This window comes from Natator depressus, chromosome 3 (assembly GCF_965152275.1).
Source record: "Natator depressus isolate rNatDep1 chromosome 3, rNatDep2.hap1, whole genome shotgun sequence".
NCBI lineage: Eukaryota > Metazoa > Chordata > Testudines > Cheloniidae > Natator > Natator depressus.
In genome coordinates, this window is record NC_134236.1 from 178,905,343 (window position 1) to 178,931,037 (window position 25,695).

The following is a 25,695-nucleotide window of genomic DNA, read 5'->3' on the forward strand; positions in this document are numbered from 1 at the left end:
TAAAGTCCCCATACATATCGGAATGATGACCGGGAGAGGAGTATTACCCACAGTTTAAACTCATACAAGCAGAGATTAGAAGACTATGTTCTGTTTAGTGCTTTGTCACAGACTTTCTGTGTCTCCGGATGTCTCAATTGTGGTGGCTCAGTTTCCCCATATGTAAAATAGGGAATACTACTTACCCACCTCAGCAGAAATGCTGTGCAATAGGTAGCTGTAAAAGCAGAAACAGATCCTGGAGGGCAGCCCAGGCTGGAAATATTAATGAAGGCTGGCATAAAAGTTGGAGGAAAAGATAACACGGAAGAGGACTATGATAAAAATGCAGTTCAACTGTTAAAAACTGAGGCAACATAGGTGCTAAAGTTGTATTTTGCTTTTTCACATTACAACAGGACAAAACCACTGGTGCTTAGTTATTAAAGGCTGTAGAAACCCTGAGGCAAGATGCCAGTTTTTAGTCTCTTCTCTTTAAAGATCAGCTGTTGAACTCTTTACTTGGAGTGGGACCTTGCTCATTTGAGGGTTTTTTTTTCTTTTTTTTTTTTAATTAAAGTTGATGGTTTACACCTTACGAGAAAGATGTCCTACAACATCTATGCAGAACTTTCAATACTCAGTTAAAATTAAAGGTGCAAGACAATATTTTAATCTTTAAAAGTTTATCCATCTCTTATATACACATAGATATACACAAAGTGGTTCATGAGTCCATTCTTCTAATATATATATATATATATATATATATATATATTTCTGCTGGAAAGGTTGGCTGGCGAGTATCTCTTGGCTTTCTATGAATCTGATTCACAGACTGGATTATTCTTTTAATTGGGCACCGAAAGGAGCCCATTTTCATCCGCTGTATCCAAGATCTTACAGATGACTGGAGATTCCACCTGAACAAAAACAACGCCCCCCCCCCCGCACCAAATGTTAGGTACTTTGAAACACAATATTGTCAAGTGTTTACAAAAGAAAATGCATAAGAAAGTAACTTGGGCATACTGTCTGACTTAAGCATCACTGTTTTTGTAACTCTTTGGGATAGTTATTTGTATTTGTGAAATCTGTAAGTGCATTTATTTATAGTAATGAAATCAAAGTAGCTTTACTCTCCCAAAACAAATGCAGATTGACACGATTCGCTTAGCACCAATTATGTATTCAGTGCAAGAGTTCACAAAAGGAGTCTGCCTTCAAGAACTTAAGTCTGAGATCCATACAAGGCAGAACAAGCTGAAATCCACTGGTAGGAATGACTTTTTGAAAGTTACTTACTAACTTGTGAGTGAGCTAAAGAGTTGGCTAAAGAGAGGGTGATAGCTTGACAGGAGATCTGGTAATAGCAAAATTCTACGTTTCTCCTGAGCACATAGCATCTGACCCCACATTTGAAACATCTAGAATGCAGAGCATTCCATTCTGGGATCAGAAAGTTCTAAAAAGCTTTAGTACTTTTAGTTCACGGCTCAAGTGGTAATCTATGCAGGTCTGAAAACAGTTACAGGCAACTACCATAACTCACCCTCCCTTCTCTTGAGAAACATAGGGCAAGTGTGTGAGACATTCTATACCTTGGGGGAGCATCCTATAACCCCCACATTCCTCATTTGTATAGAATTGTTATATAGAATTTATATTGCTTTGCATATAAAGCAGGCCATGTGAAGTATCAGGGGAAAGGTTATGATCTGGTGAAATATGTAAAATATCTAAATATGTATATCATTAATGCATATGAAGTTATGAGAATGTGTTGTATGGTTGTCACTAAAATATGCTGTGGGTTTGGGAGGCGCCCAGATACTAGCTCTCCAGAGACAATGACAAGGGAGGTAAACAACACCCGGGTGGGTGCTGTTGTACAGACATCACCAGCCATTGTCCAGCAGAGGAGCTACAATTCAATGACTCACCGGCATAAAGCCACACCAGGGGAATTGCTCAACCTTGCCTGGGGACTCAGCAATGTCCACCAGACATGCCTGGACTTGTGGTCTCCAAGCACATGGGACTGAGGGTATAAAACAGAACACAGGGGCCCTATGGTTGGCCTTTCTCCTGACCCAACAAAGACACTCAGAAGAAGACTGAAGACTCCAACAGAGGAAACTGGCCAGGTTTAAGGGACAAATCTGTATATTAAGGACTGCAATATCCAGTGGGGTGAGAAAAACTGCTTAATCTAGATGTTGCCCAGTCTAATAGGGTTGAGAGTTTAGACTGCGTGCTTATATTTTCATTTCTTTTGGTAACTAACTCTTTTTGCCTATCCCTTATAATCACTTAAAATCTACCTTTTGTAGTCATTAAATTTGTTTAACTGTTTATCTTTACCTGTGAGTTTGCCTGAAGTGTTTGGTAAGGGTGCTTGCTCAGGTTTACAAAGACTGGTGTGTGTTCATTTTCCGTTGATGAAGTGGTGAACCAATTAATAAATTTGCACTGCTCAGCTTGAGCAGTGCAAGATGGTATAGTCCTGCAGTACCAGGCTGGGAGCTGAGGGGATTTAGCTGGTGCCTTTCTCTGTGTGATGCATGAGTGGCTGTGGGAACATTCATGCAATCTAGCTGGGCATGGGGCTCCACACGCGGTTGTACTGAGTGATAACAGCACCTGGAGTGGTTTGCTGCTTGTCACTAGCAAAGCGCTGTGAGACACAGCCCAGGCTGGAGCGTTAAGGGGGCACAATGGTCCCACAGTCCCATGCTGCACCCCAAGGGTCCTGTCACAGTGTGAATTAGTGTACTTGCAATTGCTCTCAAAAACTAAACTGAATATGTAGCTCCAAGGTCGTTTTATCAGGTTAAACTTAAAACTGAAAACCCTAAGAATACCTGATAGTGTCAGCACAGTTCAGACTGATATTACTTAACAGCTCCACTGCTATTAGAACAGTGGTTCCCAAACTATTTATGTCGTGCCCCCACTTACCCATAATGTAATCTGTCCACACACCCCTGGGAGCCGGGACCACAGCTGGGGCTGGGAGCGGGGCCATGGTCAGGGGCTGAGGACAGGGCCTTGGCTGGGAGCCGGAGGCAGAGCAGGGCTGGGTGGCGCTCCCTCTCTCCTCCCGTAGGGGCTGGCCCGGGCTCCGCCATGCCTGCTGAACATTCCTCAGCACCCCACCCCCAAGGGGCGCTCCACTGTATTAGAAGTACTCTGCTTGTTTAGTGGGGTTCACAAAACTAGTGGCTACTGGCTCTCTCTGATCTATATAACACTAAAACACCTGAATATAAATCTAATTAAGACTACGTTACTTCATAGGTTCCTTTTTAAAGATGCTTGGCTGCTTTGCAATTAAAAGCCAGTCACAATTTAATGGATTTAAGAACTCTTGTAGGATTCTGAGTAAATTCACTTTGCACAATTAGAGATGTTTCAGCAACCACAGCATACACAAATGATTTAAAATTTGAAAAAGTTTTTGTTGATGTGCAACAGGAGGATCACGATCTAGAATTTGGACAAATGTAGGCATGGTCACAATGGATCAGTATTCTGTCCAGATACTATAAGAGGTTATTTCCAGTTCATTAAGAAATTGAGATTTGTTACAATTGCTTAAAAATAGATTATTTTAGAGAAAATTCTAGATGACTGGGTTATTGTAATTTAAATTTTCATTTTAAATAATAATTTGAGCACCAACTCTTGTACTCTGACGTTAAATTCTATCTCATGAAAAAAATTCTAACTATATAGAGATACACTTAAAATGTCCTAAGGGAACTAGATCTCCATCTCTAACTTTAGGCTATCTTCCATCATACCAAAGAGTGCACTCATTCAACCAGAATGAGTCTAACTGGTATTTTCAGAAAAACAATATTGAGCCATATTTGTCAGGGGCCTGATCAAATCAAATCAGTTTTTATTTAGAGGCTGGAAGTATGAAAATCCCACTAGCTTAATAATATGCTGAATGCCTCACACAGCAAATGAAAAAGTAACTGAGATGTAGTTTTTTCCAGGCTTAATATGTTTACGATTTAGAACTATTTTTTCTTCTGAATGCATTATTGAAGGTTACCTACAATGTATTAAAATAAGATCAGTTTAAGAGCTCAAGCTATTATGTGCAGACACCACCTTTACAAATACACACATTTTGTTTTCAAATATCTGAAAATTTGGTCCTGTGCTTACCAACTATGACATAAGTTAGGGTTCTATGTTTCACTGCAATGGTTGACTATATCACTAATCCTACAACAGCAACAAGGAACAAAAAGCACAAATTTCTGTAGTGCTTCCAGTGGTAGTGGTGGAATCATCAACCTATGCAGCAGAAACTCTGGTTTTGTTAAGTAAAAATTTGTTTAGTGTAGCTTTAAATCTCTGGCAGATGCAAGTTAAAAAGGCCATGTCAAAACTGAACATGCATAATTTCTCTAACTGAAGTCCTGCACCTTGAGAAATCCTATTAGCTAGAAAGAAACTGTGGGCTGAGTGAATTCAAGCGTATATATTTACATACCCCGAGAATGTATTGACAGGAGTGAGGCTCCAGCATGTATACTGTTACAGCATGAGGGGAATCAGATTCTTTACACCTAAAAATAGGAATGATTTGAGTAAGTCTTCTAAAAAGCACAGAACTCTAGTAGTGGGTAAAGAGACAAAAATGTATGACTAGATGGTTTACTTAAGAATGTAACTTACTTCAACTTCACAGTCACCTGCCTTGGTTTGTCAGTTAAGTCACAAACATCTCCATTACCATAGAAATGAGATACCACTCTGCCAGAAAGGTTTGAAATTAGACAAGAATTTGAACACTCCGACAACATTATCACCTTAAATGCCAAAAGCAAGCTATGAGTTGAGTAATCAGACCTTTCAAACACTCCCGCCCCCTCAAATGCAAGAAACTTAAATATACATGAGGAAACAGAAAAAGGGAAGAAAACACTGACAAGTTACATTTAATTTGTCTACTTCTATAGAAGCAGATACAACTGTGATTAACAATACTATTCTCCTTGCATCACACCCAAGAGGCAGATGTTGAATTATATATAGCTTCTTTTGTATTTTAAGTGAAATGAGTGTCTTATTCAACATACTCCGATAGTTTAGTGTATTGATTAGACTATAATTTACATGGCCCTGCAGTTTGGACTGTGGGGGTGTGAACTGCAGTGTTCAGTAGCCTGCCGTGCTGTAGCTTCCCTGGGTGGATACCTAGGTTTGTGTTAACACATATCCATAGTTCAAACTGTGGGGTCATGCAGACAAGCCCTTAGCCTACAGCTTTAAGCCTCTCCATTTCCCTTCCTCTGCAGCAATAAATATGAAACCAATTCTAGCACTCAGATGACATGACCAGAGTGGTTCTGGTGGAAGGGACTTGATTACTTTAATCATTACTGGCTCTAAGCACTCAATACGAGAAATATTAACTTTACAACCAACGGGCTAAACCGTTTCTCAGTACCTAAATGGTTTTTGAACAACAATTCAAACAAGTTCATCTTTTCAACGTGTTACCTAAGGTTTATCCAGTCAAAAATCTAATTGACTGTACCCTTACCTAACTGTCTGCATACCATCTTCTTGGAGATGATAAGCTCTAGCAACATTCTTCTTGGCCCATTCAATGTGTTCTTCTTTGCTCCAGGTACCAACAACTACAGAAGTTTTGCCACTTTCCTTATCCTAAAATAAGACAAAACGATGATAAAAATCTTGTATCATGAGCTTGCTGCAGAGAGATCACTTTAAAGACGAGAAGTATTAGGGAGTCAAATTTTTAATAATCCGAAAATCTTTTATCAGCTAATTGTTGGCTACACCACATTGCTGCTGCAATCAGGAACAGCTATGCGAGCACCATTTACTTACCTACAATATCAGAGGGGTAGCCGTGTTAGTCTGGATCTGTAAAAGCGGCAGAGTTCTGTGGCACTTTACAGACTAACAGACGTATTGGAGCACTGCATGCATCCGATGAAGTGGGTATTCACCCACGAAAGCTTATGCACCAATACGGCTGTTAGTCTATAAGGTGCCACAGGACTCTTTGCCGCTTTTACCTACAATAGCTTACAAGTATGCCTCAACAGCCAGAAGAGCTGTCCTATAGCAAGAGACTTTTAGTTTTGACCACTTCTGATGTTGATTAATGGTGGCGCCTGCATTTCATTGCATAAACTGAAATTGTGCCAGCTTGACATAAAATTTCTCCCACTGAAGTCAGGAGTTTGGCCTGGTTAAAATACATAGCCTATGGGCTTGTTCTACACAAAGTTTTAGTTTATGGCAAGCCATGCTGAGAATCTACTCCACATTAGCCTGCTGCATGCTAACTGTCCACATGGATCCTGCTGAGATGCATTAACAGTTAGTGAGTTTTGATCTAGGGGCTGGTCTACACTAGAAAATTAGATTGACCCAGCTACATCGCTCAGGGGTATGAAAAATCTGACCTAAGTATCCATGTAGAAAGTGCTAGATTGATGGAAGAATTCTTCTGTTGAGCTAGCTTCTGCCTTTTAGGGAGATTGATTTACCAGAGCAATGGGAGAACCCCATTGTAATAAAGTCTACCCTGAAGTGCTACAGCAACACAGCTGTAGCATTTTAAGTGTAGACATAGCCTAGTCTGCTTTGAAACGGGACTAGATCAAAGTGCACTACTGAACTCTTAATGCACATCAACAGGCTCCGTACGGACAGCTAGTGTGCGGCAGGCTAGTGTGGAGTAGAATCACACCTAAGCTTGCCAGAAACTGTTTGTGTACACAAGCCCTAAAAAGTTTTATATATATTAGTATATAGAATGGGGATATGGTGAAAAGAACATTTCCTGTGGCTTGTTTGTAAATTAGAGGCTAAACTCCTCTCTTTTGGTCAGATTTACCATACTTACTGCACATTTCTCCCGGACTCTCTCTCCCAAACAACCCACAGCAAATTGTTCAGGTAGAGATTATATATCTTATACACACTGGCCCAAAAATGTATGCTGACACTAGAAAGCATCTTAAAAAGCAGCCATGTACAGCTTGTAAAATTAGTTCTTTTCCTAAAACCCAGACACAGTAGCTGATTTTACAAGATTTAGCAATGCGAGATCAAGCAGGACCCAACAGTGAAACACCTGCTTTGACAAGTGAACTGGGGACAAAAGAGAAAGGAATTCTGCTTGGACTCGCATCATCTCAAAAATATTATCACTTTCAAAAAAGAGATCTGTACAAACATCTAGGACAAAATGATCCCCTCTGTTTTCATGACTGATGCGGACTCAGCTCAGGAGAAGGGAAGGGACATAAGGGAATAGTGCTCTTCCCTCCCTCAGCAGAAGGGCTTCCCTGGGTTAAGAGGAAGGAGTCAGTATCAAGTGACATACTACTTCCCCTGTGCATGGTGGACATCTGCACGTAAGTTAATGCTCCCTGAGGCAGCATGAAATCTCTGCACCCACACTCTTGTCATTCACAAATTTATTTAAAGCATAAGTGTGGGGTAAACCAAGTTTTATAGAAAAAACACTGAAAATCCTATAAGACGTACCAAAGAAGTCTAATATTTTTGACACTAATAAGGAGGTGGGGAAATAGTAACAATCATCTCAGTTAAGTAGTCAAAATAAGAGAATGTTAAGCTTGATTCCTATAGTCTGTCCTTTCATGTAAATAGATCATGTGACAGGTACAATGGAGGAGTGTATGAGCTTGACATTTCTGGTATTATGACCAGTAATTAAATGGTTAATTTTGGCATTAAAACAGTCACCGTACTTCCAAGTTTGTATACTAAAATGAATTTCAATTTAAGTCTGCAAGACAAAAATACATCAATTGGTACTGCAAAGCCAACCTTTGAATCAGAAGGACTATTTTCACTCATTCTAAGGCACCGGTCACAACATCACTTATATTGACAGTTAAATAGTAAGGAATGGAGCAAAGTGTCTGCAGAAAGATGTAACCTTCAGTTTCTTTACCAGTGGATTTCTGTTGCCCCAGCTCATGAGCACATTCATAAAAGCAACTGTTAGTCATCTAGTGGCAAAAGACCAACTGCTATTTTAACATACCTCATGATACTGATATACATATTTGCCATAGCAGAATTCATACTTCCACCAACCAACACCCTGGAAAAAGAAATGGGAATAGAGTTCAAATACTGTGAAATACATTCTTTTCTCATCTATCCTATTGTAGCTTCAGAACTGTGTAATATGGAGCATCACTGCTTTATATAGATTATTTGCCACCAACAGCACCATCTACATATGAACTCCTGGAAAGCTGTAAGTACCCAATACAGTGTGTTCCTTCAGTCTTTTTCCTGAATCTCTTTTGTATTTCCTCCTCTTTCAGACGTAGCAGTAGTCACGGACTCCCTCTCTCTGCTACCTACCCTCCCAATTTTCTTTGTCTTCCTGCTCTCTTTTCCAAAACTGGCTACTCATTTCCTATTTTACTGGGGAGAATCAAAAGAGAGAGAAAGTTCTCTTTCAGCTTTACATTCCTACCTTTCCTTCCAATCTCTAACATATTTCATTCCTCCAAAAGCAGTGTTTAAGACTTCCCTCCTTAATACATTCCACACCCACTTATCTCACCATCCATGCTTCACTACGTAAGACTGAACTTCATTTGGACTTAATCTGGAATGCTAAAGAGATCCTTTAGTAAGATTACTGAAGACTCTTGTTCCACTTTCTATAAATATTTCTTTTTTCAATTCTGTTAAAGTAATAATTTAGCAACTAAGAACACCATTACAACATTTACCAAATCAGTACAAAACTATGGCTTTCAGAAGGTGGACAAATTCTTATTAAGTACAGCATTTAACTTTATATTTTGATCCAAGTGGACAAGACAAAAAGACTAAGGTCTGTTCAGAAACCTTTCTGAGGATCAGAGGTGGCGTTCTGGCTATCCACTTGAAAGATACGAAATGACTTTTATTGTGGTCTTCAAAGAATATACCTATCATCTTATCAGACGCAACATAGTCTTTCATCTTACAGAAGCATCACATTTGGTAGAATTACTCTACTAGAGTTTCAGACTGGAAATAACAAAAACAAAACATTAAGTTAGCTTTTGAATTTAGTGAAGATAAAACCTTCAGGTCAAGCTCTAGTAACTGGCAAATTACTGTGAGAAAAACACTGATGTAAGAAGCAGCAGGTCTGAGTTAACAGAAATTTTTCAGCTATCCAAGTCCACAAAGGAGAATTGAAACGTGAAACAAATATGCATTTAATAAGTGCTGTTGTACACAGTTTATTTCTCACCCCATGGAAGCAGTAAGAACCACTAAGAAACTCCTTTATGAGTTGGTCATCAGTCAATTTGGAGATGTGTGTTGTTCCAACAGTTAGCAACTGTTGGGATCCAACAGCAACTGGCTTATGGATGGAGGAAAATTTCTCTTCTTTTGTTGAATGTATTTCTTCCTGAAATTAAAATTCAGACATATTTAGAGTCTACATATCAAAGAATATCAGGGTTGGAAGGGACCTCAGGAGGTCATCTAGTCCAACCCCCTGCTCAAAGCAGGATCAATCCCCAATTTTTGCCCCAAATCCCTAACTGGCCCCCCTCAAGGATTGAACTCACAACCCTGAGTTTAGCAGGCCAATGCTCAGGCCACTGAGCTATCCCTCCCCATAATGTGTTTATATCCTTTACTAAACACATACTAGTTAACTGCGTGTTGAAAAGTATTAGAATAAATATCAACTGAGACAAGCAGCTAATACATGTGCAAGAACTTAATAGGTCAGCCATTTATTTCACTGCTTTGTGTGTTAAACACTTGCATCTAAGAATAGCTGAAAGAACAGAGGTCAAAAAAGTAATGGGAGATTTGGGGGTTATAGATTAGTAGCCCTAACTTTGACCGAGAGGTTTTTTTTTTTTTTTTTTTTTAATATGACAGCAGCTATTGACAATTCCTACTGGTTTGCCACAGGCTACTTGAAAGATCAATATAATCATGCAGAGTGACAATCAGGGATAGAAACAGTTGCTGTAAATTTAAGGTTACAAGTACTGTAATAAGGAAAATTAAAAAGCTATACTTTCCAGTTTAAAATTACAAAACTCCTACCTCCTTAACCCTTCTAAAAGGCATCTTCAGCATTTCTTGCTGTTGCTCCAGCTGTTCCAGATTATGGGGTTTAAGTGGGGATCCTGGCAGTGACTGGCAAAATATGTCATTCACTGGAGAAGCCCTGAACCTGTCCAAACAAGTTATAGATACATCACCTGTTTTCTTGTTACACTTATTCTCACTATACATAAAGGTATGCCAGCACACACACATCTGGTCTCAGTTTAAAAAACTAATGTATTAACACTCCAGGGTTAAACTTTGCATGCAATATGTCAGATCAGGATTTTTTTTTTTTTAATTTTTTTAAACTTTTGTTGCTATAAACAGAAATTTCAGTTGTAGGAGTGTAAAGAAAATAAAAGTTCACTGCGTCATAATGTTTAACACTCAGGTACCTTAAAAACCGCTTTATTAAGAAACCCACCAAGTAATCAGTCAATGCAATCTACCCTGTTTTAGTTTTCCTCAGATTATATAACATCTTACTTGCAAAAAGGCAATTTTTCCATGCACGGTTAATCAACTTTAAGGCTGAAAAAACAAGCACTCAAAAGTCAGGAAATTCCATAAATTAAGATTATATGCTCAGCCTTAACTCAGCATTCTTATACACAACATGTCATTATTTTCATCAAATACAAATGAATGCAAACTGGACTCTTACACAACCTTTCATATAGTACTCAGACTATACGTGTTACTCATTTAAATTTGTCACTGAATATTTCATTAATTACTTTGGCATTATTAAATTATAAATTATCTTGTAAATTGAACCTTCACATGGCCAACACACAGACATATCACAAACACATTTTAATAAAGAGTTCACACTGTACTCTAGTTAAACCTAGGAGAATTACATAGATCACTAATCTTGTTCATAATGTCCTAGGGCACTTATCTTCAACAACACAATCTTCACAAAGTAGCAGTGTAAATTCCTTGGTGGAAATCCATGTGGGAGTGGCTACTTGGGACCCTGCTTAAAAATGAAACTATAAAAACCCCTGAGCAATGCTAGTCTAAAAGGCATTGGAATATCGACAACTACAAGAGGTAGTTTCAGAAGTCACAATATCACCACTCTTTCCTTATTTCATACAAATTAAGGCTTCTTCAAAGCATCTGGAAAGCCTGAATGAAAATTTAGATGTACTAAATATAAATGGAAATATTTTTACAATACTATTGAATAATAGTATGTTAGTGATCGATGCATTTGCAAAAAATATCAAATTATTGTTTCTTACAATTTCGCATTACTTTATACTCATCTGTTTTGTATATACACTTCTAGCAATTTCATAGATTTACAGGTGCTTTTGAAAAAGGAAACTAGTTTTCTGGACAATCATCAGAGTTTGTTATACAATAATATTGTTCACTGTACAGAAAGATGTGTAACAAATTTCAGTTTGTATTTGAGGTAACTAAAGTTGCTTCCTGATTAATAAGTGACTGTGTCCTACATTAAGTAAACTCCATGCCTGAAGGCTGAAGAGTTTGAGCGTGGTGCTACTAGATCAACTAGAACCATCAAGCAATTAAATGCGATTATATATTTCTTTTCACCTTTCCCTCCCGTCTGTCAGGCACGCTCTACCCCACCTCCCGAAACACATCCACATGCTTAGGGATAAGGGCAGATTGTGCCAACAATAAGAATGATGTATATTAAATTATATTTAGAACTAAAAAGAGTGCTCTTACTCCCCAACTTCACTTGCACTACTAAGCAGTAAAGATATGAGGATGGTTAGGGAGAGAAAGGATTCACGGCTGAAGTACTGTCCTGAGCCACTTTGGGAGCAATGTGAAGTCCACTACAGGAAAGAAAAATGTATTTTTAATACTCCCACCTGTAGGCGGTTCTGAACAAAGATTGAGCAGTATTTTGGGTGTGCTACTCGTGCCTTTGCTAGTTAATAGCATGACTGAATTGGGAGAATGTGTTTTGTTTTAGATGCATTTTCAAGACATCCAATAGTCTCACTCATGGCCAAGAAGCCCTCCTCACCTAGCAGGTAGTAAAGGTTTTGGGGCTGAACATAAATGATGGGAGAGAGGAAACAGAATCGGGAGTTAGTGGGATTAAAAAACAAAACCAAAAATTAACAAGCATTTTCTAGCCCGCTTTTCTTTCTTCTGGACAGTTTTAATATTCTCATGTAATATTTGAAGTATTTCTAATTTGTCACTTGAATGGAGGCAGGTGAGGTGGGCAGAACTAATCCTTAAATAAAGTTTGAAAATTCTTAAGAGTGAATCAAGATCAGAAGAATTATAGCAATGAAAGCAGAGCAATCTATACATTCACTGGTCAGCCACTGAGATAATTGTACTCTGTACAATCATTAAGTATATCCTTCCCCCTCAGAACATGTCAGCTATTAGCAGCTAGATAAGGGATTTGCATATTAGAACTGCAGAAATTATGCAATTATGCCACCTACCCCCAGCAAGAATGTAAGCATTTGCATCAGAGAGAAAATCAGTTATACACCAGTAGCTGTACAGCACTGCTGTTTGATGGGGTAGTATAATACACTGACATTAAACTATTTGACAGATGTAGGACTAGATGTGGATTTACCACTAGCCCCAAGTAAGCTTTGTTAGATAGTTCTGCTGCATCAGGAGCAGATCAGGGGCCAATTTATGACCAATTCACAGTTCCTGGTTCTAATCTTACTCTAGGCAGGGCTGGAGGAAGGGGAGAAATAGTCTGCACTAGCCCTTCATCTGGCACAAATTACTTCCACAACAGCTCACAGCTGTGTTAGCTGGTGTACTGGGAGGTGAAGTCAAGCCACAACCCACTCCTCACCTCTGCCTGCTCACCTTTACAGGATGGGGGTAGAGGGGGAGTAGAAGCCTTATAGAGACTGTTCTCCCCACTGTACAGTAATCTGCAGCAATGAGTGTAACTGATGCACAGGAGCAAGGTACCTTATGTTCCCTTTCTCCCCGGAACAGGTGCACGGGGCAAGCCACAATTTTGCTCATATGAAGAAGCTACATTGTAAAGCATCCTCCTCAAAAACAGAATAAATGTTAAGTATTCAATCTTATTTCTTCTATTTCCTGACTGTTGAGTGATTAATTTCTCAGTCTTAATGATTCATGGACAATTTTTTTCCTTAATTAATCTTGAAAATACTAAGTTAAGGTAAGAAAAGCTGAGTTATCCATCACACAGTGCTTCTAACTTCCTTGATCTTGGGCTATCTGGCTCAATAGCTTATGAATGCAGCCATTATTAATTGAGGTCTGGTACTCTAATTGGAATTACTTTATTAATGTATGCTATAATACACTTGCACACACTGGCAATTTCTGCTAGAGATTGGAATAACCTATTAACTCCTCGTCACTTTAGCTAAAGGATGCTGCTGAGCTAAACTCTGAGTGCAGTGAACATTAAATTTGCCTGCTAAAGCAGGCAAAAAGGGTACTGCCTGTGAGCCAAACTTCAGACTTTCAATGCTCAAATACTGAACATTTTCTTCAAGCCAGGTCCAGTCTGAAATTTCTAACTTCATCCCTTTCTGAGTTAGCTGAGAGTAAAGTTTCTTTAAATTTGAGCATTTTCTGTATTTGAGTATTACAGAAGTGGGTGAACCAATTTTATTCAGCCTCTTCAAGAAAAAAAATCCCAAATTCACCTTTAGATAGAGACCCAGTCTGGAAAAATTTCAATCTTCAACGAACTGGAGGAAGTTAAGAACAAGCGAAGAGGCCTGGGTGGGTTTAAAATAAGAGCTGAGATTCAAACTAAACTATAGCAGTGCTTCTCTTGCATAGAAAGTCAAATGCTCCATTTAAATTAGAAAATTGGTCGGTAAATAATGATTTGACAGTGTTATTACTTATTCACGGTATTCTGCAACTATGTTTGCATCGTGCATGACGGATGTTCTTACATCAGAGAGTACTTTTATTTCAATCTAGATATTCTAAAATAGGTTACAAATTACCATCTGTCTCTTTACACATCTCAGAACATGTTGCTATTAAAATGGAAATAGGTCGTTCAAAAACGTGATCAATTCATCCATTATTTAACCGTACTTGCAGAGACCTGAGATCAGGATTCTGTTTTCCCAGCACAGATTGTTGACATAACACATCCCTAAAAAATATCTTACTTGTGTTTTACAGTCTCTCAACCGTCAGCTCTTGGAGGGTGAACACAGAATCCTAAACTCAGGTCTTGACAAAGAGGTGAAGGTGGAAGCAATAAATATTTGTTTTTAAAGTGTAAGCTATGATTAAATCTACACACACTGATAAGAGATCTTAACACTTTTAAATAAAGCTTTTATATCATGTGAATAGGATTAAAGTCTGCAAATACCTAACGTCAGTGCAATAGAATGAAGTCCCAGTTTTAAAGCTGCCCTCTCTGTCAGGTGTACATAGGGTGACCAGACAGCAAATGTGAAAAATTGGGACAGGGTGTGTGTGTGTGGGGGTAATAAAAGCCTACATAAGAAAAAGACCCAAAAATAGGGACTGTCCCTATAAAATTCGGACATCTGGTCACCCTAGGTGTACATAAAGTATGCATGTGCAAAAGATGGGACATGATTTCTAAAGTTAAGTGAACAAAAGCCAACTGAACATGGAAGCAGTAACCTAAGTCCCCTCGTGTATACACAAATAGGTGACCTGCACATGTACATATGATATTTTGCAGTATTGTCAACCAAAAGCATTCAAATATCATAAGTGAGGCACCAAAAAGTCATGATCAGCATAATAAATCTTTCTTTGTTTTGCTGAGTGTGAAGAAAGTGGGTTTTTTTTTTTTTTTTTGAGACAGAACTAATGTTGGACTCTTTTTCCTTGCCTTCTGAACCCTCAGGCTGCAGTCACTTCACATTTCTAAACTTTTCTTTGCAACCATAATGGCTGGAAACTTACCTTTAAAAAACACCAAACCCTGAGGCTCTCATGCTGTCTTAACTCCAATAGTTGGAGCTTTAAGAAATACTCCAAATATTGTGATGCTCAATAAAAACTGCAAGAGTTGGCAATGAAGTATTTGCAAGCACGTTAAGCATATGCAAGGGTAAAAGAAAGTGTGTCCAGTTTTGCACAAGGAACCACAACTGGCCATAATTTTTGCACATACAAAAGACAGCGGACTAAAAATTTGGCCCCATATGTGCAAAAGGATCACTAGAGCCAAAATGTTAGCTGAAATTTGGAAACTGTACCTATATTTAGGATGGTTGCATAACAGAGGTGTCAATATGACCACTTCATATTCACATGTAGTAACTTCTGCTACTGATAGGATCTCATGTTTAGCTTCAGGATGACAGATATACATCACTGTACTTGATCTGGGCAGGTTGTGTCTCAAAATACAAGGTGTACCATTTCCCATTCCTACAGGATAGTATGGAGTCATCTGCCCTTCTATGTTCTTTGTAGGAATCTGGGTGAAAGAAAAAAAGTTAATTAGAAAATGTAGTAGAGCTGTTTCACTTCTCTGTAATGGCAACACTACAGCTCATTAGACTCCATGTTTCAATAATGTTTTAATCATATTTTCATTTAGGGATTTTCCCCCCTCCTTTTGCCAAGAGGTAGAATTTGGTTGTTAGTGGCCAGGAACTTCACAGGTAGAAGAAAGTAGAGAGTTAAGAATCTTAATGTATAATCAGGCAAAACCAATGAGTGAATGGGTAAAGGTTAGGAGCAATAAGGGTTAATAAGAATGTAAAAGCCCAGGCAGCCTTCAGCAATAGATGGATAGAACTGGGGTAGGGAGTCCTTGGATAAGCAGAGAAATAAGTGCTACCCACTTTGTAATGCAAGAGTTCAGAGGTTCTCACATACCATAGATCTGTCTTAAATTTAAGATCTGTGGTGTTACTAAGGGTTTGTTTTTTTAATAAAACTTAGCACTTCAACAAGAATGTGGAAAGTGATTCTTTTAAAAAATAAATTAACTGTCACCCTAGCCTTAAAGTCCAGTGTCTTGGGACTGGACAGGGCAAGAAACTCATTGGTGGAAGAGAACAAGTAAGCTTCTCCAAAACTGGACCAGTGATCAAAAAGGGAAAAGAGCTTATTTTCTACTCACGCCTGGATTAGTGAACTGAACATTTAATCATATCTACATTTAAGTTGCCTCCATTGTTGATGGCAAAAGTGAAAGCAACATTTTACACTTGCCTCTTTCAGATTTTCCTTTTCGTCTTGATCTACAGAATAATATAAGAATGAGAGAAGTGTAAAGGTCTTTAAAATATATATAAAATAATAAAGATATAAATTTATATACAAAAGTTATGCTAGGTAAGAGATTCAGTTTTAGAAATAAAGCCATTTCCTCTCAGCACACCAGCCCTGATGTACCATACTGACATTTTCAACGTGAGACTAAGCAAAGTTTCCTTACACAATTATAATTTGCTTAATACTGGCTTTCACTGTAATATGCTTGTATATTAAAATAATGTTGTCAAATATTACATGGCAAATGTTTGTCCTAAAGTACTATAAAACTTATAATTTAATGTGTCAAATCTTTCCTTAATCTTAAATTTTTACTTATGTTGATATGTCTGTCACTTAGGATTTTTTTCTTTTTAAATGGATTAACTTAAATAATATTGGTTCAAAGATTTTTTGTATACTTTGTATTTCACAGCACTTTGTGTACAGTCAGTTTCTCTACTCAATCTCACCTGTCTGTAGAAGTAGGGGCAAGAAGAAAATGCAGTTGTAAAATGAAGACACTGGTAAGGGGACTGGAGCAAGCAGAGTAAACTCTTTTAAAATGATTAGTTTCAAAGTTAGTGTCCCGTTAAACAAAAAAAGTCTCTTATGTTTGGAAACTCAAGACAAGCCAGGTTCTGCTCTGTGGTATGGTCACTTTATGCTAGAACAGTGCCAAGTGACCTTACTGCTGCCCTAAAGGAGCAACTGACCACTTCCTTCATAATGAAGGAATTCTTTTTGCTGGCACAGCAGACTATGCTTACATCTCCTGCCTCTCCCCACTCTCTGTGTTTAGGGAGCATGCTGGAAGCAGGGCTAGAGTGTACTGCATGCCAATGATCACTTGTTTATTTTCCGCCAGTTGGGCGCTACAAGTTGGTACAGGTCTCAACAGCTTTACGGTTCTCTAACTAGTGCCAGAGACGGATCAGCATAATTGCTAGTGAGATAAGAAAGGAGACTTCAGGCCACTGTGACATCCCTCCCTTGAGCTGCACCAAGCTTGCTTTAGCACAGCTGGGGACTGACACCACAATGTTTTGGGATTCTTTCGTACCCTACTCAAGACTATGCTGGCATCAATTATGTTAATGCACAAGTATAAGGTGAGCCAAGGAATTTCAACTCCATATGAAGTACAGAAAAAAATAATATTGTCACCTAATGGAAAAGGACAGAATAACTCAAAAAAGGATGTTAACATTTCTACGGTCCCAATCCACCTCCAGAGATGATGCAAGTTTTACCATTGTGCACTAAATTTTAGCCAAAATCTGCTAGGTACTGTACATATAAGACAGTTTCTGCCCTGAATTACTTAGAATTTTAAACACAAAAAAACAGTCAAAAACTGGGTTAACAGGCTACAGCATACAAGAAGAGGGATTAGGACAAAGACTGGCACACAGGTTTATTTTTAATATTTTGTATATATGTTCTATCCCCAACTGCCCTTCTACCAAGCCATAATTAGTTGGCAGATTAGTTGGCACCAGTAGGTGGTCTGACTGAACTAATAGGATGGGGGGGGGGGGGGGGAGAGGAGGTGCTAAGAGGAAATTACCACAAAACAATGGAGTTATGAAAAGCAGCATTCCACTGTGTTCTATTTCTCTCTTCCATTGGAAAGCACATTGGACATTTTTCCATAAATAAATTCTAGCATATTTTTGTGAAAACAACGAATAATACCAGAATGTATACATCATCAGCATTAGCAAAAACCCCACAAACAAAAAACAGAGACAAACCTGGGTCTGATAATGGACTCTTTATCAGCATGTTCCCAAGGTAGTACTCTTGGATGTTTATTTTCTAGAACCAAAAACAAATACAATTATAGTTTTGTTTGTTAAAGCTAACTTTCTCCACATAAGCTTCAACTGTGCTTTCTGTTCATTCCTCTCAGAATTAATTTGTGGTAACTTCAGCATCAGTGTCAGTTCTAAATTCTTCTATTTTTTGTTTGGGTCTCATAAGCTTCTACAAACATACCTGGCCAGTTTCTTTCTCTTCATGGTACTGACGAATATATTTTCCATGGCAGACTTCATAAGTCCAGTAAGATTCAATCTAAAAAAATATTCATGTTTTACTCAGCAACATGAGTCTGGCAATCAACATTTTCCAAAACTTTAGGACTTAATTTGGACAGATAAGTAGCAAAATCAACTCCCTGTCAGTAGGATGATGGAACCCTCAAGTAGCAAAAAACTGCAGTGAGTTTTCCCAGCATTCCAGGGATATTAACTGTGTTCCAAATATGCATAATGGGTGAAATTACTGTGGTTTTTTTGCTGATGTAGTGTATCATTTTTTATGCAGATGAGAGCCAAATACATCCCCACCAATCCAGAGCCAGATTGTGAGGCCGCAGCACAGACCTGCTGTGGCCACTACTATGGACTATACATTGAATTATTAGTTGTAGCTCACTCCCCTTCCCATACCACTTGTGTGGAGGTGTTGGGCCACTGGGTCTGAACAATAATGGATATGGAATGTACTCTCCCTGGTCCATCCTTAGTGCTAGCTTGCCGGGGGCAAGTATTAGTTAACCTCCACACGGGGGTCCAAGGGGTTGTCCCTCCCCTGCTTTGTGGCCACTCAGCCCAGGACAAATGCAGAGATAAGGTAGTATGGAGGGACTTTGGTACTTGGATGAATTTCATCCTGTGAAAGAATTCTGGGTACCTAAGGCTTTGATGGTGAGTGAATCTGGTCTAATCCCACTTGTCAGGGTTCACTGGCCACTTTTAAAAAAGTAGCAACTTTTTTTAACGTAGTAAAGTTATGTTTGAGAGGCAAACTTCGGGGGTCTCTGGAGGCACTTCGCTTTTAGCCTGGTCATACATTCAAGGCAGGCCTCGTAACCACAACTGTCTTGTATTATGGTTTGCATACTGGAAGTACGATGACAAATTGTTTGTATAATCACCTTATCTACAATTATTTAAGTACTTCGAATGCAATTTTTTCAGCAATACTATTAAATATTAACACTAATGAAGTTTATAAAACATGCCTGCTTTCACTGCTAAATGGAATTGCATACATATTTTAATGTTTATTGTAGTCAACTGTAAATAGGTTGAAATGTAGATGGTTTATTCTGGTAATTTGCAAATTAGAGCGAAAACAGAAAGAACATACTCTATATGAACAACTACTTTGTTTGAAAAGAGGTTCCAACAATTCTCCTGGACTAGGCCCTTTGTAATCCTTTTCTTCTTCCTAGAACAACAAAGTTTCACACTTTTAGCTATATATGCAATATTAAAATTAAATGTACAATAGTCAGATCGTTCATTTGAATAAGGAAAAAAATCACTTGCAAAGATTAAGATACAGAATCTCTATCTCCAATAACATGCTGTGTGGTGAATAAAAGAAACTTTAAATTTTAGTTATTAGGAAGGGACACTGAAGAAAAATATAAGAGTCATAAATAAATCCATCGAACCAAACAAATCCAGGAATTACAGATTTGGAACTGTAGAAATATGGCTTTTTTGTATTTTTAGAAGTACTAGAGTTCAACCTGCTGATGACAAAATAAGATACAAGCATTCAAATTGAGGTGTGAATAATTTCTATAGCACTGAAAACATTTAACACCTGTTTCCTAATTCAATATTTGTGTTGCAAATGTACACTTAAAAGGTAGCTGTCACCAATTTTTGACAGAACAAAATCTGAATCTAATTTTACAAAAAATGCAGAAGAAAGATTCAGTGAAAAATGATTTGTGATGTGTGCCACTAACACACGCACACATACATTAAAGAGATTTCCATCGTACTGTCTGTTAGAAATAGCAAATACTTCTACAATAGTAGTATCTAAATAAAGAAGTCTGACAAAGAAGAGGTACAAGGTGCAGAGGAGAGCAGAAGTGTCAGCAGCACTTATAATGGACATCATATTGCAAATTCAAAGGTTGTGGACAATTAAGGCAATATTCTCTAATGCAAAGTTCTAGGTCTGTGAGACTCCAACCTGACCTGGTTTTCAACCTTTTTTCAAGTCACCTCTTTCTTTCCTTGCAATGGATTTGTAGATGGAGACTCCTATAGCTCCTCCCTGCATACCACATTCTAGCATAGTTGTGGCCTTCTCCCCATCCTCTCTCTCTCTCTCTCTCTCTCATGGTCTTTTCTGTCTCTTTTTGTCATATTTTCCTTTTCTATTTTATTGTTGTTCTCTCCATTTTTGCTTCCCTTCTCCACATACCTGAATGCTACATGGTGCTCTGACTCACCTGACAGAGCCATGGGGTTGGGTAGCAGAATCTTGTGAAAAGAAAAGGAGTACTTGTGGCACCTTAGAGACTAAGCAATTTATTTGAGCATAAGCTTTCGTGAGCTACAGCTCACTTCATCGGATGCATACTGTGGAAAGTGTAGAAGATCTTTTATACACACAAAGCATGAAAAATTACCTCCCCCCACCCCACTCTCCTGCTGGCAATAGCTTATCTAAAGTGATCACTCTCCTTACAAAGTGTATGATAATCAAGTTGGGCCATTTCCAGCACAAATCCAGGTTCTCTCCCCCCCCCGCCACAAACCCACTCTCCTGCTGGTAATAGCTTATCTCTTTGTGTGTATAAAAGATCTTCTACACTTTCCACAGTACGCATCCGATGAAGCGAGCTGTAGCTCACGAAAGCTTATGCTCAAATAAATTGGTTAGTCTCTAAGGTGCCACAAGTACTCCTTTTCTTTTTGCGAATACAGACTAACACAGCTGTTACTCTAGAATCTTGTGAGTGAGCCAAGAGCCACAGAAGACAAGCTAAACTTTTACACATAAGCTGATCCCACAGCTGGCTGCACAGGCACAAGCAGACACCTACTATTTTACATGAAGTAGCTGCAGAAGGATAAGTTCAACAGGAAGTGAGGTGGATAGGAAGTTATGTAGCTTGCCTGTCCCCACTGCTGCTTCTCCTCTATCTGCCCCCTCCTGGCCTACTCTTGTGCTACTGCCTCTCCTGTGAAGAAACCACATCCCCTCTCTCGGGGGAGGGGAGAACCTTCCCATAGTTACTTTTATGGGAGAAGATGAGATATTCTGAAAACTGGCAGTACAGTGCTTTGCTCCTACCCAGTCATCCATCACTGCCCAGGGAAAAACCCAGTAATGGAGTAGCCGTAGTATTAGTTAGAACCTCTGTGGCTATGACCAGTGGTTAAAGCAGTGGTCCCCAAATTGTGGGGTGCACACCCGAATGTTTGGGGGGCACGTGGCAGGGCCTGGACCACCCCCCACAAGGGGCAGGAGGGAGCAGCAACCAGCCCCGCTCTATCCCCAGCCCAGCTCCAATCCCAATTGCAGCTCCACTCCAACCCTAGCCCAGCTCCACTTGCAGCCACAGCTCCACTCCGCCCCCAGGCCAGCTCTGCCCTCATTCCTTCTCTGCCCCCATGCCAGCTCCGCTTCTAGCCCCACCTCCTCCCCCATCCCAACTTCTGCCCCCAGCTCCGCCTTAAGCCCGAGCTCCTTTGCTGAGGAAGCCTTGGCTGTGCAGTAATGAAGGGAGGGCACAGACAGATTCCATTACTGATAAGGCAGGGGGGCACGACAGGAAAAGTTTGGGCACTATTGGGTTAAAGCAAGGGGGAAGTACAGCTTCCCGCTACTGTCCTTAGCTGATATAAATATCTTTCTTCCACAGTTTCCTGCTCCTCCATGACTCTTGTTCCAAGAGTGCCTCTTCCTATTTCAATCTGCTTTAAATACCACTTATACCTAAGGCTACACTTATGTCACGGAGGTCATGGAAGTCACGGAATCCATGATTTCCAGAGACCTCTGTGCCATTTTCTGCTTCAGTCCTTGGAGTTATGGGACTGGAGCTGGCAGCCAGCGGGGCGCCGGCAGGGTTCCAGCAACAGCCTCTTCAGTGTCCCCCTGCAGATTTCCAGGGACAAGAGACAGCCTCCTCAGGGTTCCAGTGACTGGGGACAGCCTCGCAGGGGAAGGGGGGAGGGAGAGGGAAAGAACCCTGCAGCTCCCAGCCACCATGGTGACACGGGAAACCACGGAGCCGCAGCAGCAAGTCAGACAGGTCACAGCTTTCATGAATTTTTGTTTATTGCCTGTGATCTGTTTACTAAAAACAATCATGACAAAAATCTTAGCCTTACTTAAACCCAATGTTATTAGTTACCCAAACAAGAGGTGATGCTAGTGGACAGCGCATCTCTCCACCAACACTGGCTACTGCAAGCACATGAAACCTGTCTTTCTACTCTCTACCTTGGCTTCTCATACTATAACATCCCAAGTTAAAGTCACTAAATGGTTTGGGCCTAGAATTTCTAAAAGATTGCCTAAAGCTTCAGGATGAAGACCTTGCTTAACAGCTCCACTCCTCAGGCACAACAGAACTTTCTATCGTAAGGATAAGCTAATCTCTGCAGAACACAGAGGTTTTCCAAGTTTTCTTGCTCCAAGACTGTGAAATGAACTCCTGGAACTAAGGACCATCACCAGCTTCACCATTGCAGGTTCCATTGCAAATGCAAGGTGCATTTTGACCTGCCTTCTCCGATACAAATACAGAGCTGTGTGTACAATAAAAAACAAATAAATGCCCTATCACAGTGGTTCTCAAACTTTTGTAGTGGTGACCCCTTTCATACACAAGCCTCTGAGTGTGCCCCCCCCCTTATAAATTAAAAACACTTTTTTTTAATATTTAACACTATTATAAATGCTGGACGCAAAGTGGGGTTTGGGGTGGAGGCTGACAGCTTGTGACCCCCCAGGTCATAACATGCAACCCTGAGTGGCCCCGACCTCCCAAGTTTGAGAACCCCTGCCCTATCAAAACAAAACATTACATTGCACATGCAATTGTTCCAGTGTGGAGAGGATTAAAGAGAGACAAAATGTTAGTCGCACTTCTTAATGCACTAGTGCAGGGGTGGGCAAACTATGGCCCGCGGGCCACATCCGGCCCACCAGCCATTTTAATCCGGCCCTCAAGCTCGTGCTGGGGATTGGGGTCAGGGGCTGCGCCGTGCGGCTCCCGGAAGCACAGGCATGTCCGCCCTTTGGCTGCTACACATGGGGCAGCCAGGGATCTCCACTCCGCATGCTGCCCCCGCCCCATCCCTGCAGCTCACATTGGCTGGGAACCATGGCCAGTGGTAGCTGCAGGGGCGGAGCCTGCGGAGGCGGCAGCGCGCAGCAGAGCTGCCTGGCCGTGCCTCTGCCTAGGAGCTGGAGAGGGAACATGCCGCTGCTTCCAGGAGCCGGTTGAGGTAAGCGCCGCCTGGAGCCTGCACCCCTGAGACACCCCCCCGGGCCTCAACACTGTGCTCCAGCCTTGATCCCTCCCCCCCACGCTCCAAACCCCTTGGTCCCAGCCTGGAGCACCCGCAAACCGCTCATCCTCAGCCCCACCCCAGAGCCTGCACCCCCTGCTGGAACCCTCATGCAGCCCCCCCCCCCCGCCTGGAGCCCCCTCCTGCACCCTGAACTCCTTATTTCTGGCCCCACCCTGGAATCTGCATGCCCAGCCCAGAGCCTGTACCTCCTCCCACAGCAACCCCAATTTTGTGAGCATTCATGGCCCGCCATACAATTTCTATACCCAGATGGGGCCCTCAGGCCAAAAGTTTGCCCACCCCTGCACGAGTGGAAGGTGCTCAGATATTAGCGATGAAGATGGTATAAGAATCTGTGGCTCTGAAATTAAGGCACATAACTGAGACTAGCCAACCCACCAATCATTTTCCCTAATTAAGGACGTCAGGACTGGTTCACACCAAACCCACTAAAAACAGAACTACCATATTGTCTATAATGAACACGTTTAATTATAGAACTGCCATACTGTGAAACATTTTGCAGAGAAATTTTGTTTTAAAAAGGAAGAAAACTATTTAATATTACAGATGTGTCACTAACAATATATAATTGCAACAACTTGATTTAAGCTTACCTCATCTCCGTTTGCTATCAGTGGAAGTATACATTTATATTTTTCTTTATCTACAGTTGTCATAATGATGTAATTATCTTCTTTGTACAAAACACCAGTTGTTGGCTAAAAGTAAAACAAAAACAAATCCCATGAAGATGGATTTTTTTTGAAAATGCTATAAAAACTCAAATATATTCCTAGCCCTAGGTACAAAGCAGTTTATTAAAGGAGTTCCCTGTATCTTATCAGGTCCTAGAGATGTCAGCAGACTGCTTTTTACCATTTGCAGTGACAGTTTGTCTTCTGATCTTTGTCTTAACCTTTTTTTTGCTCCTCTGCCTTTGTCTAAACTCTCCCTACCCTCATGTTCCTCTACCCCCTTTTTTCTTTCATCCTATTTACTCATTCCCTCTTCTTTCCCCTGTTCCATAAAAATAAGAGAACTTGCAAGATATAACTTCCAAATGAGTAGGGTGATGATGGGCTATGCTGTACCTCTTTCCTCTAACCTTTCCTTGTTTTACCTAGATTGTAAAATCTTCAAGGCAGATGCAGCGTCTTCCTTTGCTTGAACAGAGTTTAATACAATGGGCCCCAACCCCACTTCCAAACAAAGTCTGTAATAAAAGAACAGGATCGTAGAGTAGATTAACATACTTTTCCTTTCTTTTAAAGGCACATCCGAATCCCAGACTGCTTCTAACACTGAAAAAGGTACGGCATGTTGGGGTCCCATCTTTGTATCTCAATGACTGTCACTGCAAATGTACTCAGTTTACAAAGGAAGATGATTTTCCCAACTACAACCATGCAAATTCAGCCTGGGATTTCTCTCGAGCTGGTGCAATCCCCTCCTGAAGGTTCCTCACACCGAATGGCGTGCACAGCTATGGTGACGATGTGCAATGCATAATCCAGCGCCGTCTCCCACAGCACGGACAAAAGCATCGGAGTTAACGAAATAAACCCGGATCCTTGTCAGGCAATAAGACTTTAACTAAAGATGCACGAGCAGATTTGTGGATTTAAAATATTTGTCTAGTCACTCTTCTGACCATAACCACACGGCGCGACTCCCCCGCCCCGCCGGGGCTCCCACCGACCGAATGCCCCCCGGGGTCTTCCCCGCCCACGGAGCTGCTCCCGCACTGACCAGGCTGAAGTCGGTGCCGGGCCAGTTCACCCTGAAGGGGATGTCGTCGCTGAGCTGCGGGAGGGCTCGGCCGCCACCCCCAGCCCCCGCCAGGACCCCGCCCAGCAGCGCCAGCAGCGCCAGCAGCGCCGCCGGTCCCAGCCGGCACCGCCTCATCCCGCCCGGCGGGGGGCTGTGGGGACCGATCGGGAGAGAGCCAGCAGCCACCCAGGCACAACCGCGAGCAACCACCGGCCACGTCTGCTTCCGGTGGAGCGCTCAA

The 25,695-nt window shown here is 40.7% G+C and overlaps 1 protein-coding gene across 2 annotated transcripts; it reads right to left on the reverse strand.

Moving 5' to 3' along the window:
* Positions 1-740: 740 nt before the first annotated feature.
* Positions 741-25,678, reverse strand: ERLEC1 (endoplasmic reticulum lectin 1). 2 transcript variants are annotated; one of them, XM_074949405.1, is made up of 14 exons: positions 25,434-25,678; positions 24,299-24,403; positions 19,495-19,575; positions 18,337-18,414; positions 18,093-18,156; positions 16,294-16,322; positions 15,327-15,550; positions 10,096-10,225; positions 9,278-9,439; positions 8,060-8,119; positions 5,549-5,673; positions 4,678-4,755; positions 4,493-4,568; positions 741-902 (listed from the first exon to the last, which is right to left on the reverse strand). In XM_074949405.1, exons 1-14 carry the CDS (start codon positions 25,587-25,589, stop codon positions 831-833), a joined length of 1,440 nt encoding a protein of 479 aa, XP_074805506.1. In that variant the 5' UTR covers positions 25,590-25,678; the 3' UTR covers positions 741-830. The 2 variants fall into 2 exon arrangements, with proteins under 2 accessions (XP_074805506.1, XP_074805507.1); XM_074949406.1 differs by lacking the exon at positions 25,434-25,678 and adding an exon at positions 24,938-25,092 and having other exon boundaries at positions 742-902.
* Between the last annotated feature and the right edge of the window lie 17 nt (positions 25,679-25,695).